An 18,153-nucleotide genomic window follows, 5' to 3' on the forward strand; every position below is an offset into this window, starting at 1 on the left:
GCTCAACTATTTACAAACTGTGCAAATTTTATCTTTTCAAACTTCAATATCTTCCTCTGTAAAGTCAAGTTAATCTTATAGTGTTAACCTCACAGGGTTGTGGTGAGGGCAAGAGGACAATGTATGCAAAGCCCTTAGCACACTGCTGACAGAGAATAAGGATTCAAGGGTTTTCCCTCTTCTCTTTAGACATTTAATCCTTTATACATCTGTGCAGCACTCTATAATCAACAATTGATATTCCCACTTACAAAGCATGTTCAGATCCATTCTCATTAATAATACTCCTCATGAGAATACAACAAGGAGGGTATAATCCCTATTTTAAAGAGGAGGAAACCAAGGCCAGTGTAATCCTGTACTCTGGGAAGACTGCAGAACTCCCAGGTCAGTGCTGATGTCAGCCAAAGGCTTCAGGATTTCAGTGCAAGTGGAAAGTCTGAGACTAAAAACAAATATTCTTGATTTGTTGCTCAGTTTGGCTGAAAACTTCAATAACTGATCCAGCAACTGAAAGATCTCTGACTCCCTCTCTGCCAGCTTAGGCTCCACAGGCTTAGAAGGCAAACTAAATATCTGTTTATTCACTGCTGATCACAACAAGGCAGTTTCCCTCCACATTCATCTTAACACTGGAGTTCGTAAAGATGTTCGTGGTGTATTGGAAAGTTCTGGATCTCCTTCTCCCTGTGAAAATGGGTGGTAGGGAGATGGTGAACGGGTTGGGGGAACCCAGGGTAAACACAGAGGAAGGCCTGTGTGTGTGTGTGTGTGTGTGTGTGTGTGTGTCTGTGTGTGGAGTGGGGAGGTGACTGGAGAGGGAAGGAGGCAGGGGGTGGTTAAGAAGAGACAGACACCTGTTCTATTCGATAACGGACAGTCTGCTCCATCAGGCCAATCATTTTCCATAAATTAACAGGGCTGTCGTGAACTGACTTCTCTCTTCCTGACTTTTATAGCCCCTATTTTCACTACTGTTTTGTACTGTCACTTAATTTGTGAGAGCCCAACTAGACTACAAGATTTAGGACCACAATAGTGAATTATATCCCTCTGTGTGGACCCTAGTGCTTGGCACCCTGCTCTGTATGCAGAAGGTGTTCAATCCACTCATTTGACTCAATGGAAATAAGAACAGGATGCCCTGCGGAGTGTAGTCAATCTCTAAAACCCCAAACAAGACCTCAGTAATACTCACTGCGACAAGAGCTTGGTTCCACTTTCCACAAGCCGAGTCAGCACAATGATGCCATCCATGTTGATGAACTCAGTGGCAAAGGTCACATCAGCAGAGAGCTTGGCCAGCTCCTTCATGGCATCCAGCCGGGTCTCCATGTTGGATGACTGGGTCCTCTCCATCAGCTGGCGTGCGGCCCGGGACTATGAGACCAGGGACAAGATATACGCCATCTGCTCCTTGCGGCAGGTTACCGCTCTGTGAAGAGCTCACAGGGGCCTTTCTGTACACGTCCACACCCGAGGCAGAACTAGTTTTTCACGCTGCTTAGGACTTGCTAAATAAATCCTTACTGGATTAATCAGGGAATTACCAGTAAGCCAAGACCAATCTGTAGTTATCTGCGTCCTTGCTGTACCACTCTGGGCTATGGACAAAAAAATTCCCACAGAGCGAATACAAAAGCAATGTGAGAGATGGCAGTCCACTAACTATGGCAAGTCACAGAGAAATAGATATTGGCTCAATATAGGAAGTTTTTCTATGAATTAAAGCTGGCAGATGGTAGAAAAGATCTCTTAAAGTAATGAGCTCTTGATCACTGGAAGTAATCAAGGAGAATCTGGACAACTATCTATCAAAGATGCTATAGAAGGGATTCTTGCATTTAAGGTCCCTTTCAATCCAAAAATGTGCTAAGTCTAACAATTTTTTTTTTAACTTTCTCTCAAAGTCCTTATCATTGTTCCTCAAAGTGACAGTCCTGGGGAAACTTTAAGAAGATCAAGGAGGCAGAAGCAGCTAATTTCAAAATCCTTTTGAAAATGATGTCTGGTGACAAAGCCTCGCAGCCTATGAGCCTTTCCTAGCAAACGGCTTGCCTCCTTTCTGCAAGATACAGCTACAATCCCTTCTCCGGAGTTCATGGATCTTTCCTTTTGCTGAACTTACCTTTATAGTCAGTGCCTCACAATTTATGGTTTCATCATTCTCTATTTTTTGTGTGTTAATTTAATGTTCTAGGTTAGAAGGGAAGAGTCTTGAGAGCAAAAACGCCATGTTCTTTATTTTTTCTTAGAGAGCTAAGCAAGTGCCTGGAGCCCAATTCCTGCTGCTGGCCAAGGGGTCAGGCCTGCTCCTCTCTCATGCCGTTTACTATTATAAAGATGGCCTTTTAACAGTACGCTGCTCTCAGTGATACAGAAACCCTCCAAAATCTCCACGGTGGAGAAAATGTGCGCCGTGCAAAAAGGTCACAGGATAAAACAATTTGAAGAGCACTGGTCTGCATCACACTTAGAAACTTCCAACTCCAAATGTTAATTTTCCTCCTGAGACAGCATTTCTCAGCTGCTGCCTCCCGCTCCAGAGAGATGTGCTTCTGGGAAAGTCAACCACGCTGTGTAAAACGTCTGTAAAATGCTTCAGCACTTCCATAAAAGTGAGTAACTCCCAGACTGCCAGATTAACTCAGCAGAGCTCGGGGACGGAAATCAAGTCCTTAAGGTGAAAAGAGTTCAGGAGGAGAGAGGCAAGCAGAAGAACGCGACGGTAGGAATACTGGCCTGGAGGCAGACAGACCTGGGTTTGAGAACCAGCCTGGCCACATTTTTAGCTGTGTGCCAAGTGGCGAGTTATTTAACCTCTCTACGTCTCCATTTTCTTGTCTGTAAAATGGGACCATCAAGAGCGCCCACTTCTTTGGGTGTCTGTCAGGATTACATGATACAATATATGCAAAGGATCCGGCAAAATACAGCTGTGTAGTAAAGGCCAGCCATCATTCCTCCATACATCCCTTCCTCTCAGATGAACCAGTCTCTCGGCTTGCCAAGACAACAGGTGCCGTCACACCCTTAATTTTCTGGCCACACCCTTAATTTTCTGGCCGCCCTTCTGCAAACATACCCAAGCTCCCCCATATCAGATCGTCCTCCTGCAGGCTGAGCAGTCAGGGTGATTCCCTCCACCTGGGTTTCAGGTTCCTCCTGTCCTGACCCAGGAAGGTCCTGTTCCATTGATTACTCCTCTTTCCTGCACCATCAACCCTTCTCTCTTCCATCTTAACATATTTTCAAGGACACACAAAAAATTGCACCAGAGTCAACAAGTGTGAAGGGTCGGAGGAGGAGGGGAACTGGGTAGATGAGGGATGGGAGTGGGGGGGGCCTTCTCTATATCTTCGCCAAACTTTTGGATTTTTATAACACATGAATGCTTTACCAAGTCTTTTCAACTCCACATCCCCAAGTCACCACCTTCTCCATCTACTTCCTTTTATAACCCACCTTCTTGACCATGTGTAAACTTGAGGGCCTCAATTTTTCACCTCTCTTTTGCTCAAGCCACTGCAATCTGCCTGTCACCCAACCATGCTGCTGAAATCGTTTTCACGAAGATCACCTCGCAGGTCAACAGACAGCTCTTCTGTTCTCAGTTTCTCTCTGCTCACTGCAGACCACACCTTCCCCCATCCTGACACTCTCCCTGCCCCCAGCTCCTGAGCCATTTCACGCTCCTCGCTTTCTTTCTACCCTCTGGTCGCTTCCTTAGTGACCTTTCAGGGCTGCTCCTGCAGAAATCAGGGGATCATCCTGGACTCTCCCCTCTCCTTCCACAGCCAGCTCATCACCATATTCGTCAAGTTTACCTCTGACTACTTTTCATGCCCATCCTTTCGTCTCCATTGCCATTTACCTTCATGGGCTGTTAACACTCCTCATTAGTTTCCTAAAGATTCCTCCTACCACCAACCTTCCTTTTTTTAGCCCATCTTCCACATTGTCACTAAAGTGATCTTTCTAGAATACAAATCTAAACATAATGCACCTTCCTGCTTAAAATCCTTCAATGTCCGCACATTCCCAACTAGATAAAAAGTCCAAACCCATAAGCAGGCCATCTGGGAACCTTCAATTTCTGGCCTCTCACTGACGGCTACAGGCCCTCAGCATCCAGCACTCCTGCCTCCCTCAAACAAGGCACACTGCTCTGCTTGGAATACTCTTCATTTTCTTCTCGCATCAGCTAATTCTTGCTTATCCTTCAACATCTGAGCTATATGTCTCCTTCTGTGGAAAGTCTTTCTGGGGATCCTCATGCTGAGTTAGGCAGTCCCTTTTCTGAGTTCCTATGGCTCCCTAGGCAACTTTCTGGCAAGACCCTTGAGAGAGGCCTTACATTGTATTTGTTTACTCCCAACTACGCTGTGAGAGCAAAGATTGACTTTTTAATCTCCATAGTCTTAGTTTCTAGAACAGAGTCTGGCCCATGATAGATGTTCATATATGTTAGCTAAATAAATAAATTCCTAAGGAAAGCAGAACACCTACCGGGGAGATAGCCAGCTGTAAGATTGTCCCATTCTTAATGTCACTGCGAGTCTGGGAAGCAAAGAGAAAAAAGAGTAACCAAGATAAAATATTAAAATTGTGGAAGCAAGCTGAATCAACAAGAACTTTTTGTTATTTTTAAAGTAGATGTAACTGAGACTCTTCAGTCAGGCCCTCTTCTCCTGCTTGTTTCTTGGCAAGAACTTCTAAGATCCTCTTCGAGAGCTCTGGGCTCTCAGGAAGTAAAAGCCACGGTTTTCCAGGCCCTAGAGGAGAACCAGGGCTGGCACTCCCTAACCTGTCCAGGACGCAGCTCTTTCCCCAGTAAATGGAAGGTACCCGAATGCAAGCAAGGCAAATAGGGCCGTCTCCTTGGACGGTTCACTTCACAGCAAGGTCTGTAGTGATCCTGCTTCTCGCTGCACTAACCTGTTCGGTGATGTACAGCTGGGGACCATCTGCATAACGGAGGGTGTAATACTCCGGGTTTGGCAATGACCACCTATGTAAGAGAAAAACAGAACAGCCAATTTGACCATTCCTCTGGGCCTGTCTGTTAGCTTCAAATAAAATAATTTCCAATAGAGTTGCTCAAGGTGTGGCCTGTTTGGAGGGCAGGGATAAAAAAAACCCCAAAGGTTTAGGTTGAGATGTTCCAAAAATAACCTCCTCAACCTTTCGTAAAGAGTAGCACCACAAAAGGTAGTAGAGACAATGGAGCATGGGTCTCAGATGCTGCCTCAGGACCTCAGGCAGGGCATTATGGGACTTAAAGAAAGAACTAAAGATCCGTAGGAGGTGTTAGGAACATCCTCCTCAGCTATACTTCCTTCATAAGACAACGATCCACAAAAGCCCCATACTGGGGACCCGACTAATGAGATCCGTCAGCAGAATTCCTTTCAAGTCTGGTGGTGTTCCTTTAGTCTTTAACTTGCCATTGTCCAAAATGAAGGCAGTTTCAACTTACCCATCACAAACTTCTTTGATAATGGATGCCAGGGGCCGTTTCTGAAAGAGAGAGAGAGAGATCCCTCACCAGCAACCAGATCCTACTCTTGCCAAGGTTCTGACAAGAGGGGCTGCCAAGCAGGGTCAACCAGGGGCCTCAGCATGGACTTCTTCTCCGATCACTTTTCTTCAAGAGGAAGCCTCTCCCAAGACATGGTGACCGACCTCCCACAGTGTGGGACAGGCCTCAGCTTCCCCATTGCTAGTTCTTACTCCTGATGCCAATGGTCCTCATCCCTAACACATCCTCTGCCATGCACTTCCCAGAGCCTTCTTCGTGCATCACTGCTTCTCATTTCCGGAACTTACCTGGTCAATTTCAAGGAGCTGAGCATTAGCACCTGGCCACTCAATGGCCACTTTGACGATGTCTGATGGCGGTGGCATCGTTCCCAATGGGCCCTACTTCTCCAAGAAACACACACAGCCACAGCCACCTGGGAAGAAAGAATCAGAAAGAAGGAAAAAGTCAGAGTTTGCCTTCATTTTTCACTCTTGTTAGAAATTTGGAGAATCGGAAGACAGCATCCAAAGTAACATATGGAACGACTTGGTTGGAATTTTTCTAGATCACACCACAACCTCTCCTTGGGCTTTTTGTCTTTTTAGATTAAATCAGCAAGTAGAAATGGGACAAACCTATCTATTAACTGCAGATCAGCCAGCAGCCAGATAGGCCGATGTGACACTTCAGTTTAAGGGTCAGGAGGGCTCTATGGTAGAAGAGTGTATTTACTGCAAATTCTTGTCTTGGGAACTTGAGAGGGAGAAGCATACGCCCTGAGACAGATAAGAACAGACACAGCCTTTTCTTACTTGAGCGGTTGGCTGAAGGAGTCAGCCTACTTCTGTTCTTCAGTCATCCTAGGAAGATCCCAGTGTCAGCAGGGTCTGGCCACATGCTCTCTTGCCTCCTCCCTACTTACTGCTGCCACTCCTTCCCCCTCAAAGGACACAGTGTGGAGCCTCCTCTGTGTGGGATGACGCAGAGTTCAGAAAACGGGGAAGAGAACTGGGACAGGAAATGCTATTTTAGTTGCTACTGCCAAGGGCAAGGGCTGCTGCGAGCCCATGGAGGGAGGTGAGGATACCCTCACACAAAGGCCCCTCTATAGGAGGACACGGCTTTGGAAGTACCTCTGACTCCCTCCCCCACTTCTCTCCAAAATAAAGGAAAATAAATCATTTTGAAGGAGTCTGGAAGATGGGCCCATGTGACCAGTATCCTAGGCAACTCTGTTAGCTTAGTGGTATTCCAAGCAGTAGCGAAAGCATTCTCTCTCCACGGTCTGATGAAGGGAAGTCACTCGACTGATGGATTATTTCCATGCATATTTACGCTCCTTGCCTACAGGTCCAGGAGAAGCTTCTCTCTTAATGAAAAAGACCTTCCTCCTGTATCGTCCAGGTTTAGCCACTAGCCCGCAATTCACGCTTCACTAATGGAGCCTGCCCGCCTCTCCTAGAGTACGCAGCATAGCTGTTGCTGGGCAGTTATTCATGCATGCTATCGATTTTTCAGCCCAAACACAGATATCAGTTCTCACAGCCTTGTGAGTATAAACCTCTTTGGTGAAAGGGGTAGAAGTCCCTCCCCCCACAAACCCACAGGTCTCAGAAGGTCTTTAAATGACTGTTTCCTGATCAGGGTGGGCTGCTTCAGAAGTCAACTGTCTAAAACACCAGCATTTCCAGAAGATGACAATGTAAAAGAGATGGCTTTCAAAGAGCTTTTACTTATTTTGTTGAGGCCTCTCAGCAGCCTTATGAAGTAGGCAGAATACGATTATTACCTCCATTTGAAGATGACACAACTGAAGCTGAGAGTTTGGTTAAGTTGCCCAAGATCACCCAGCTAATAAGTGGTAAAGGGGGCAGAACGTGGTGCTGACTTTGGCCAGTGCTCTCCCCTTCTCCCCTAGGCTAGCCTGAATTTCTGTTCACTGAAACTAAATCAAGCCTCAAGGGACTGAAGTGGGCTGGCCTCATGGCCCTTAAAGCTTCCACAACTTCCGCAGCTCCAAGCAGAGTTTTTCATGTGTAATTTTTATGTGCCTGGACACACAACCAACCTCTGAAAAGAAACTGGCCCCATCAGAATAACTCCTGGTTGAAGTGTTCTGCTCCAGTGACACAGCAAGTCAGGGGTGGTACCCTGAATCTCAGGATGCCCAGGGCAGGCATCCTTATCCTTATCAGTAAATTTGCCTTAATTAGGAGGTATGACTGCAGAGTTGTAAGATCATTTTTAAAAACTGAGATATAATTTACATACAATAAAATACATACATCTTACGTGTGTGTGTGTGTATATATATATATATAAATATATATTTAAACACATCCCCTTGTAACCACCACCCAAAACAAGACTTTGAACATTTTGATCACCCCAGAAAATTCCCTCCTACCTCCTTCCAGTCAATCCCCCATCTCCCAGCCCTCCAAGAGGCAACTTCTGATCTCCATCTCCATACGTTAGTTTTGCCTGTTTTTGTACTTTATATACATGGAACTGAACAGTACGGCTATTTAGACCACTTGTTATTTAGTCCGGTTCTTCTTTTTAAAACAAGCAGGCAGTGTAGGTATAACAGAAAGAGCTCTGGGCTGGGATGATTTTCCTGCTGAAGAAGCAATCTGATCTGGAGCCAAAGGACTGAGCACCTCGTCAGAGCTCCATCACTAAGTATCTGGGTGACGTGCACACGTCCTTTTTAACCAAGTCTCAGTTTCCTTCAACTATGAGAGGTGAGTGTTGAACTAAAGCATGTATAAGATGCTCTCTAAGTCTAAAAGTCCATGGTTCTAATGTAGAACTTAAAAAATCCAAATGAGGATTGTCCATTTTAAAGTCCTCACCAAAAGAAGCTACACCCTTGTTTCGATGGTGCTGCTAAGAAACAAACCACATTTTTTGGAACTCCTTTCTGGATACTGTCTTTGGAGATAAATAAGCTAAAGCTCATTATTTTACAGTTACACTTTACTTTGACCCCAAATGGCATTTCCTAGGTTGATTGTCTATTTCCTGATTAAAGTTAGCCCTGAGAGATTCTTGGCTGTTTCAAAAATTCACAGCCATTTTAAAGCATGAAGATTTGCTACCACCAGGACTATTCAAGAGATCCTCTAAGCCCCCATTCTCAGGGGCTCTGCCCTTCTCACAAAACCCAGGCAGCCCATGTGTACTGAATAACTCTCTCCCAACCATGCCACAGCTGAGGGGACTGAAGGAGGGGAACACTCAACCTTAGCCAGACTAATCCAATTCTTTCTCTTGAACTTAAAGACAGATTAAGGAAGATAGATAACAATGGGCCCTGGAGCAGAAAGGTCACAGTCAGCTTCAGAGCAGGTGCATGGCAAGCCAAAGATCCAGAGATGCAAATTCAAGAGCTTTGCAGAGGAGGCTGTTCTGCAGGAAGAATCTAGAAAGTGTAGAAGAGCAGAGAACAGGAACCACAAAGTCCCAGAAGGAGACAGAAAAAGCCACTGCCTGATGCCTTTCCAGATTCTGTGGCTACACCTACACGGGGGCTACCTGAAATTCTCCTGTATCCTGCCAATAAAACTCTTTTAAATTAAACTAGCCTGCATTTGTGTTTATTGCAACTAAAAAGCCTACGACTAAGATTGACCCCAAACTTTGAAGGCACTCTAAAATGGAGCTCTGAGCGGCAAGCAGCATTAACAGGCCTCAGATGATGGCACTGAGACACCCTTCTTTAACACTGGCTGAATTAACGCAGAACAAAACCCACTTTAGGAAGAAGGACCAGGCCACCCACTGCTGAAAAGATGAGCCATGAAAACCCCATGAGCAGCAGTGGAGCACTGTCTGATATAGTGCCAGAAGATGAGAGGATGGGGCAAAGGCTGTGCAGGGCTCCGCTCTGCTGTACACAGGGTTTCTGGGAGTCGAAATCGACTCGAGGACACTAACAACAAAAACCCACTTAGATAAGTCTGGTTTATTTAAAACAGATCAGTTATATGCTGACTTTACTGTAATCATCTTGTATACAGCAGTAATGTGTAGACAGCCTCTTTGTAGTTGACCGCTCATCTATAGCGTTAGTATAGCTGACGCTCACAAGAACCCTGCAAATCATCCCCATTTTATAAGTGAGGCAACTGAGGCTCAGATAGGTTGAGAAACTGGTCTTCCACATGCCTCCTTCCCTACCCCTCCCACCAAAAAGAGAAAGAAAGAAATCACATCAGAACTGGGTCTCAAGGCTGGGTATTACAACCTCCAAATTAGTTCTCTTCCCACGACATAACATTTCCTTTGATGATGATGATGATGGTAACGTCAGCTAACAACTGCATAGTGCTAAGGTACGGTTCTAAGGGCTTTGCATGTACCGATTCATTTAATCCACACACCAACCCTGTGTGGTCTATTTCTGCCCTCATCTTACAGGTAAGAAAATATAGCACAGAAAGATTAGGTACCATGCTCAGTGTCACACAGCTAGTAAGTGGCACAGCTGGAATTTGATCACAGCCAGTCTGGTGTTGTGTGAAAGCAGGTTGTGCTGTACCTAGCCCATAGCAGGTGCTCAGTGGAGAATTTTGGTTTGCTGTACCTGAAGTTAAAGCACAGTGAAGCTGAGAGACCCATATAACAAGAGCTCACAATTGTAACAGATAATAGTACTCCACTGTCTAAAGAAAGTGATCCACACTTCCCACGTGGTATTGAGTCCTTCACAGTCTAGCCAGATCTCCCTCGACTACTTGCTATTTCTACCAGGCAGGCCACGTTCTTTCATTTCTTCTGTACCTCTGTACATTCTCTTCCTTCCTTTGACTGTCAGAAGGGCTCCTATTCAAGCTTCAAAGCCCAGCTCAGATGTCACTTTCTCTCTGTACCATTTTTAGCTTTCCCCTGTGAAATGAAATAGGATGGGGGCCACTGTGTTCTCACAGCATTCTGTTCACACGTCTATGTGGGCTCTTGTCCTACTCTATTCTAGTGGTATATTTACGCATCTCTCTTCTTCACTAGCTCCTCCCTCCAGGGCAGGTACAACCCTGTAGTCTCATAACCTAGCACAGCACCTGGCATACAGTTATGGCTCAGGAAGCACTTGTGTCTGCTCAAATCCATCGGCTCCGACTTCCTCAACAACTACAAACCAGGGCTGGCTCTAAACGGAAAGGGACTGGCATGAATTGTCCTGGTTGCTTGGTGTTCCCTCCATGTCCCACCACCTTCTAACTACATGGTATTTCCATTGTTTCAAGTTTTGCTTTCATATCTAACATCAGAACATGTCTCACTGGACAATCAGATTGAGCACTCCTGACTCTAGTTAAAAGAAGGGAAGATATCCCTCTGCTTTTCTCCCTATGGAAACATCAGGAAGTAGAAGAGAAGTCATAATATTCTCCAGATAATATTCCAGGATGAAGGATCTCCTTGCAAGAACCCTTCCAGCACTTGTTTGCTTACTCTTTTCATTTTCATTTCAGAAAGGAAGTGGAAATTCGGTCGAAGCAATTCAATAACATTGCAAAATTCTCAGGGTTATAAATAGCCTCTTGCTCCACCACTCAGCAGTACTACAGAGTTCAACAGCCAGGGGAAGGGAGCTGCAGCTCCACATCCAGGCCCAGGAGGCAAAGAAGTAACAGACCCTTTCCAGATTAAACAACTCTCCATCCCTCACCCTCCCACCCCCTTTAAAGCATTACAGATAAAAAGATGATTTGGAAAACTAAAATGCCACAAAACAGGAGGGAGGCACATGCTGATCTGAAGAAGATAATTCTGTAAGACCAGAGGATGAAAGCCCAGGTTTTCAAATGCAAAGCTAGGGAAACGAGAAAAATAGCAACTGTCTCATGGAGCATTCTCTAAGTGGCTTCTGGAAGGTGTGTTTATAAAATCAGCTCCAAAAGGCCCCGTGGAGCTTTATCAATCAGCCAGCAGTGACTGCCCCACCCAGCCACTCTGACAGCCGGGCTGGAGAGCTCATCTTAAGAAAGGAAGTGAAAGATGACCCCTTCCCATGAGGAAGGAATTCCGGATGTAGAAGGCCAGCAGCTTTCCAGCTCTCCCCGCCCCCATTCCTTTAAGGATAAGGACTGATGAGTGCTTTTTCTTCTGCTCTTCTGCTTTCGATTCAGTAGGGGAGGCCTGGGTAAGCCGGTTTCTGTTTTCTGCAACAGAATACACCACACCAGGAAGGCACTGAGACGTCACACCCTCTTTCTAATCAAGAACACAATCTCAATAGAGGCTTCTCCCTCTGAAATATTCTCATCTGAGAAGTGACTCAACTTCCCTTCGTTCAGACCACGGGATGAGGATGAGGCTCTGAGATAAACAAGAGGGGAATCCGTTTGGCAGAGATTCAGGTTCTGACGTTTACTGCTCAAATGCTGAGAAGGACCATCATACCAACGGCAGTTGAGGTTTCTCCTTTTTGTTGAAATTTGTTGCATACAGGACTCACGCAAACTGTGGTTAAAAGCCACTAACTTAAAGGCAGAAGTGCGGTGAGGAGCGGGGTGGGAACAGCATTAACTGCTGGGTTTCTTCCCCTTAAAATCTACCCTAAGAATCATCCAGGTCTCCTCCGAGCCTGCTTTGACACCTTCTGTAGCTTCCTACATCACAGAATGGAGTTTAAACTCCTTGGTGAGCATTCAGCTTACCCCAGTCCCACCACGGCTTTCAGGGTAGAACTGGCTTTCAAACTCAGCCTTGCAGGTGCTACATATGTCACAGCAGACCACCTCGTTCCCTCAAACATCATGCTCTTCTAAGTCTGTGCTTCTGCTTGTGCGATTATTCCCTCCACCTTGTCCAGCTGAAAACTTCTACTCATCCTTCAAGGCCCAGCTCAGACAACACTGCTTTTATGTGGCTTTCCTAGTCCTATCACCATGGGCAAAATCAACTGCACCCTCATCTGTGCTCTCAGTCTTTTATACACACCATCACAATCCCACTGACTTACAATGCTCTACGTGCAGCCTCTTCTCTTGTTACTCACAGTGTGATCTGCACATCAGCAGCATCAGCATCGCCTGGGAGCCTGCGGTAAGGCAGAATCACCCACCGAATCAGAATCTGCTTTCAAACAAGATCTCTGGGTGGTTCACACGCATGTTAACGTCTGAGAAGCTGACTCTAGACCAGTGGTTCACAGCTCTGGCTGTGCATCGTCAGTGCTCACCCCAGGTCACTGAAAGACTGCCCCTGGTGGTCCTAATGGGCGCCAGGGTTGAGAGCTACAGCTCTAGGACTGTCAGCAAACTGAGGGCAGGGACTCACCAAGCCCGTGTCTACACCACCCCCTCAACGCTTCCTTAGCGTGCAAGAGAGTGCCCTACATACAGCTGTGCCCATAGAATTCCACACCAAAAATACCCTCCAGGATGCCCCCCCCACCCCCGCCTTTGAAAGAGAATAAAAACGCTAATGACCCAGGATTACCCGCTGCCTGGGACTCTGCAAATCCCTATAACAGCCAAGGAGATGGCTTTATAAGGGTCAGTGCTCACAGACCCCCTGCCTTAGTGTTCAGAAATGCAAGGAAACAGAAAACGAGATGGAAAATACAGATGAACTGGGGCCAGCCCTGTGGCCGAGTGGTTAAGTTTGTGCGCTCTGCTTCAGCGGCCCAGGGTTTTGACGGTTCTGGGCGCAGATGTGGCACTGCTCATCAGGCCACGTTGAGGCAGCTTCCGCAAAGCACAACCAAAGGGACCCTCAACTAGAGTATACAAGTGTCTACTGCGGGGCTTTGGGGGAGAGGAAGAAGAAGAAGAAAAAGAAGATTGGCAATAGATGTTAGCTCAGGTCCAATTTAAAAAAAAAGAAGCTACAGATGAACTTTAAGAAATTGTTTCCCTTCAACAGACTACCATGGTTGCAACAGGCAGGCTTGTTTTGGGCGGGAGTGTGGTGAGCTGAGAGGAGTCCTGGGTTAGGACTGAAGCCCTGGGCTGTGGGCCTGACTCCTTCAATACTAACCATACAACATGGCATTGTTCTCCCGGCAAAATCAGGCCAAGCCCTCTCCTTCGATAAATAAGGGAACCGAGGTCCAGAGAAGCTGGCAAGGCACCAGGTAGGGTCAAAAGAAGGGCTAAGCGCCCCCACCTCTTGGTCAGTCCTCCTCGCTGCAGCACAGGAGACCTGACTGCCCAGCTTGGCGGCGAGCACAAGCCCCTTGGGACCTCAGGTCCCGCTCTACATGAGAGCGTTGGACCACAAGTTTTTGAGATCTCTTCCAACCTTGACCTTCCAGTGAGACAGTGTAGCTTAATGGTTAGAGGCTTGCATTCTGGAGTGAGCAGACCTGGATTTGGGTCCCAGCTCTAACAATTTCCTTCTCTGTAAAATGGGGATTAGAACCAACCCAACTCTATAGAGTTGCTGTGACCATTAAGTGGATATTTGTAAAAGCATTTAAGCATAATACCTGGCACAGAGTAAGCAGAATTCCAACCGTGTGAACTTGATGAAGTTGCAAAAACACTGTAACCATGTTTCTCCAGCACAAAAAAGCCCTACCTGCCAGGCTGAAGAATGCTGAGGGCAAAATGAGAGAACACATGTGAAAGCAATCGGGGAGGGAAATCACTGTAAAGGGCCTGCCATCGCCGGCGGTGTCGTTCTACTACTATTATTATTTTCTTCTAGCGGAAGAACCTTGGAGAGCTTTACAGTCAGTTTATTGGCAGTGGCCAATATAGTGCCTGGCACATAATAGGTGATCAACAAATCTTTCCTAGTGACTCCAATGAAACCAGCATGCCTAACGGTGTTACAATGTCTAATTCAAATGTCTTAAGCAGCCAGGCAGGTAAGTCAATAAGCCAAGCATCATCTATGTAGGGACTGTGTAGGGACATATCATTTATGTAGAGTAAAGTGCAAAGTACCCACCCTGCTTTGGAGGAATTCAGAGTCAACATTTTTAAACACATTACACCGCTTGGCCTAGACAGTCACTCTGCAACCTCTGGCACACCACCAGTTCTGGGTCTTTATCACACCACATGGTGTCTTCCAGATCATCTAATCATTCTGTGATCTTGTCTTGTCTTTCTACGTACACCGTAAGCATCCTGAAGATGAAGGCTGTGACTTATACTCCCTAGTCACCCTAAAAGGCCCAGAACAGTGCTGGCCTCACGGTAGTGAGGGCCTCACCCAGTGAGCACCTGCTGAACTCAACAGCCAGCCTGAACTCACGCCTAGTACTCCCAGCAGCTTCGAGAGGCTGCAGGGTGTGAACATCTTCCTACCCAGATCCTGGGAACAGGCTGAACTGCTGCAGGCTACACTGAGCTATGGTGACTGGTCCAAAGGACTTGCCTTGCAGGTTTTTCCTTCAAGTGAATCAAATATGCTTGTTCCTGAGGTGGTACTGATGCATCCAGACACATTAGCTCTGCATAGAACAAGCTAGAATATGCTCTATACCCACAGGTGCTATTGTTTTCAAGAAGTTTATTTCCCACTTCTTGCACCCCCAGACTTCCTTGGCACCTCCTAGAGGCAGCATGGGGTACAGAAGGAGCAGACTCCAGATTAACAGATGGGGGTCCTGGTCCTAATCTTGCCTCCTCCCCTCACACACTCTAGGATGATCACTGGCAGGCAATGCAACTTTTAGAAGCTTCATTATTTTTATTAGTAAAATGCAGATAACAATAATTCCCTCAAAAAACTCTAAAGGGGATGAAATGCCACAGGTACATAAAGCATCCTGCACTGTATAGCCCAATACCGCAGCCCCAGCCACGTGTGGCTACAGAGCCCTTGAAATGTGGCTGCTACAAATTGAGATAGGCTATCAGTGTAAAACACACACTAGATTTCAGAGACTTAGTACACACACAAAAATGTGAAATATCTCATCAATAATGTTTCTATATTGAGTACATGTCAAAATAATATTATTTTGGAATACACTGGGTCAGATAAAAGATATGAAAAATAATTTCGACTGTTTCTTTTTACTTTTTTAACGTGGCTACCAAAGAATTTGAAATTACATATATGGCTTGCATTATATTTCTATTGGACAGCATTGCTCAAGCATAGCACCTGACACACAAAAAGTATTCCAATGCTGGTTTCCTTCTTCCAGAGGCAGGACATCAGGGACCACAACTCACACCCCCTTCCTCCTGCCAAAGGCAAGTTCTCCATTCATTTATTCAATAAAGGTTTACAGTGCCTGGCCCTGTGCAGATGCTGGAAAGACAAGGAGCAAAACCAGACACTATCTTCTTCCTTGTGGACTTTATTATCTGAGGGGACAGACAGACATTAAGACTTTCATAAATAAATTTAAAACTGCAGCTGTGCAAGAGTTGCAAAGGAGAAGTACCCAGGGTGATGAAAGAGGGGAATTCACTGGGTGGAGGAGTCAGGACCAAGGATGCCTCCGCAGGAAGTGATACTTGAGCGGAGATTTGAGGGATGAAGAAGAGTTTGCTGGACTAAAACCATGCCGCGAAGAGAAGCCCTGGCAGAAAGAACCGAAGTGTAAAGACCCTGAGGAGGGCCAGAGCTTAGTATGTAGAAGGAAGCGGAAAAGGCCAGTGTGAGGAACTCCTGAGCAAGAAGGGTCGGAGACTGAGAGGAAGGAGAGGTCGGCGGGAGCAGATCTCCAGGACCTGGGTGAGAATCTGGGGTGAGCCTGCAAGGTTGGGGAGGAGAGGGGGGCGGCCAGTTTTAAGCAGCGGAGGGTCCGGATCTGATCCTCATTTTGACAAAAGATCCCTCTGGCCATGGTACGAGGCCGACGACAGGAGAGGGGCCAGAGTGCATGTGGGCAGGTCAGTTAGGACACTGCAGCTGTCTAGGCGACAGAGGCCTGAACTGAGGGGCCAGCGGCGGAGATGGGCAGTGGATGGACCGGAGGCTGCTGAGCCGGCCGGATGGACGGGGCGCGGTGAGGAGCGGTGCAGAGGCGGTTGGGGAAGGGAGGCGATGTCAAGAATGACTCCGGGCTTCGGAGGGTGCCACCCAGCCCCACACACTCCTCGGGCTCCTCGGGAGCCCTCGCCCCGCTCCATCTTTTCACCGCGCCCCCGGCTCCATCCTCCCATCCTCCTACCCTCCCCCTCCCTCCGACCCCAGCCCGGCCCAGCCCCCGCTTCACGCGGCCTGGCCTGCCGTCTTCCCCGCCGACGCCCCTTCCCACTCGGGACCCGGTGCCGCTCCGGCCAGGCGTCCCCGGCTGGGCCGCGGCGCGACCCCTCGAGGGCCTGCCGAACCGGCACGGTGCCGCCCAGGCCAGCCCTCGCCTCCAGCCCCTCAGCCCCAGGAGAGAAGCAGGCCGCAGCCCGCAGCCTGCTTCCCGCTTCCCGGCCCGTCCTCTCCCCCCTGCGTCCCTCGGGCCAAGGCCCTCTCCGCGGCCCGGCCCCGGCCCCAGCCCGCCCCTCACTCACCGGTACCCAGACCTAGGCCCAGCTCCCGTGCCGGTTCTCACCGCCGCGGCTCCTCCGGCCTCCGCCAGCCCCGCCCTCCCATGACCCCGCCCCGCGCAGCCGACTCGGGTTCCTATTGCTCTGTTTCGCCGTCACGCTGAATTCTCTTCCTTCAATTGGGTCGTTTCCCTGTCACTCAAGAGAGGCCGGGCCCAGCAGCCGGGGAAAACGCCGGCGGTCCCCGCCCCCTAGCGGAGGCCTCTTAAAGAAACAGGCCGCATTTCCCCCTGCGGGCTGTGGGGTCTGGAGGAACCGGATCTCTCAGCAAATGCAAGAGGCAGCATATTTTTTTTTTTTTTTTAACTTTTCTCTTGGCACAGCCCTGGAGCGAAGGAAAAGACTTTGGTTCCTTGTGACAAAGTAGACGTCTTGAGGGCTAAGCTGTCCTCTGGTGGCACTCAACCGTGTGCCCAGCGAGCATGTAACTTACACTCAACAATGGGGATAACTGAGTGGGAGGTGACAGTCGTGTCAGAGGCTGTGAGCAGCCGTGGCTGCTCACCACCGAGATGAAGCTAATTATACCGGCACCCAGGGCTGACCGTGGGCGCCGAGCAGAGGCAGAGGGGTACAGCTGAGCTGTACTGTTGGTAGAGACCCGTGGGAGGAGGTATTCGTCACTGCACCTGCGGATCGGAACGAGGCCGGGCACCGCGCCAAGGCCTCGCTCCTGCTATCTCCCTTTATACTCACAGGAATCCTGATGGAGGTATTATGCGGATCACCTTGTTACAGATGAGGAAGCTGATGTTCTGAGAGGGCCAAAGATCATACAGCTAGTGATGGGCAGAGCAAGACGCCAGCCTGTGCCTGTTTGAGTCCAAAGGTTATCCTTTAACTGTTTCGTCTCACAGATCCCTACAAGTCCCAGGCGGTAGGTATTTTGTCCGTTTTTCAGATGCTCAACAGAGACTAAATAATGAAATTAATACTTAGAAAAGAGACTAACAACTATCATTTATATGGCACTTCGTCTGCAAAGCATCTGCAAAGCAGTTTTACATATGTTGTTTTATTTGATGCTCCAAACATCTTGAAATTGAAGATGATTTTTTTGTTAGTCCTGTTTTACTGGTGAATAAAACGATGCTCAGGGAAGCTGAAGCTTAGTAATAGCTAACATGGCTACAGCCCTTGCAGAGGTCGTCAGCAAACTTTCCA

The 18,153-nt window shown here is 47.6% G+C and overlaps 1 protein-coding gene across 3 annotated transcripts in view; it reads right to left on the reverse strand.

Annotated features, from left to right (window-relative positions):
- ELMO2 (engulfment and cell motility 2) overlaps positions 1-17,019 on the reverse strand; it is a 37,802-nt gene extending 20,783 nt beyond the window's left edge. Inside the window, exons 1-7 of one of the 3 annotated variants that reach the window (XM_046679371.1) lie at positions 16,954-17,019; positions 6,337-6,491; positions 5,830-5,957; positions 5,480-5,520; positions 4,939-5,011; positions 4,510-4,560; positions 1,199-1,380 (exon numbers count right to left, since the gene is read on the reverse strand). In XM_046679371.1, the coding sequence (XP_046535327.1) occupies positions 1,199-1,380; positions 4,510-4,560; positions 4,939-5,011; positions 5,480-5,520; positions 5,830-5,907 (425 nt within the window). In that variant the 5' untranslated portion in view covers positions 5,908-5,957; positions 6,337-6,491; positions 16,954-17,019. Of the gene's footprint in view, positions 1-1,198; positions 1,381-4,509; positions 4,561-4,938; positions 5,012-5,479; positions 5,521-5,829; positions 5,958-6,336; positions 6,492-12,497; positions 12,516-16,953 lie in introns of those variants that run through there. The other 2 variants (XM_046679370.1, XM_046679372.1) reach the window with 2 other exon arrangements.
- Positions 17,020-18,153: the final 1,134 nt, after the last annotated feature.

Source organism: Equus quagga, chromosome 12 (genome assembly GCF_021613505.1).
Source record: "Equus quagga isolate Etosha38 chromosome 12, UCLA_HA_Equagga_1.0, whole genome shotgun sequence".
Taxonomy (NCBI): domain Eukaryota; kingdom Metazoa; phylum Chordata; class Mammalia; order Perissodactyla; family Equidae; genus Equus; species Equus quagga.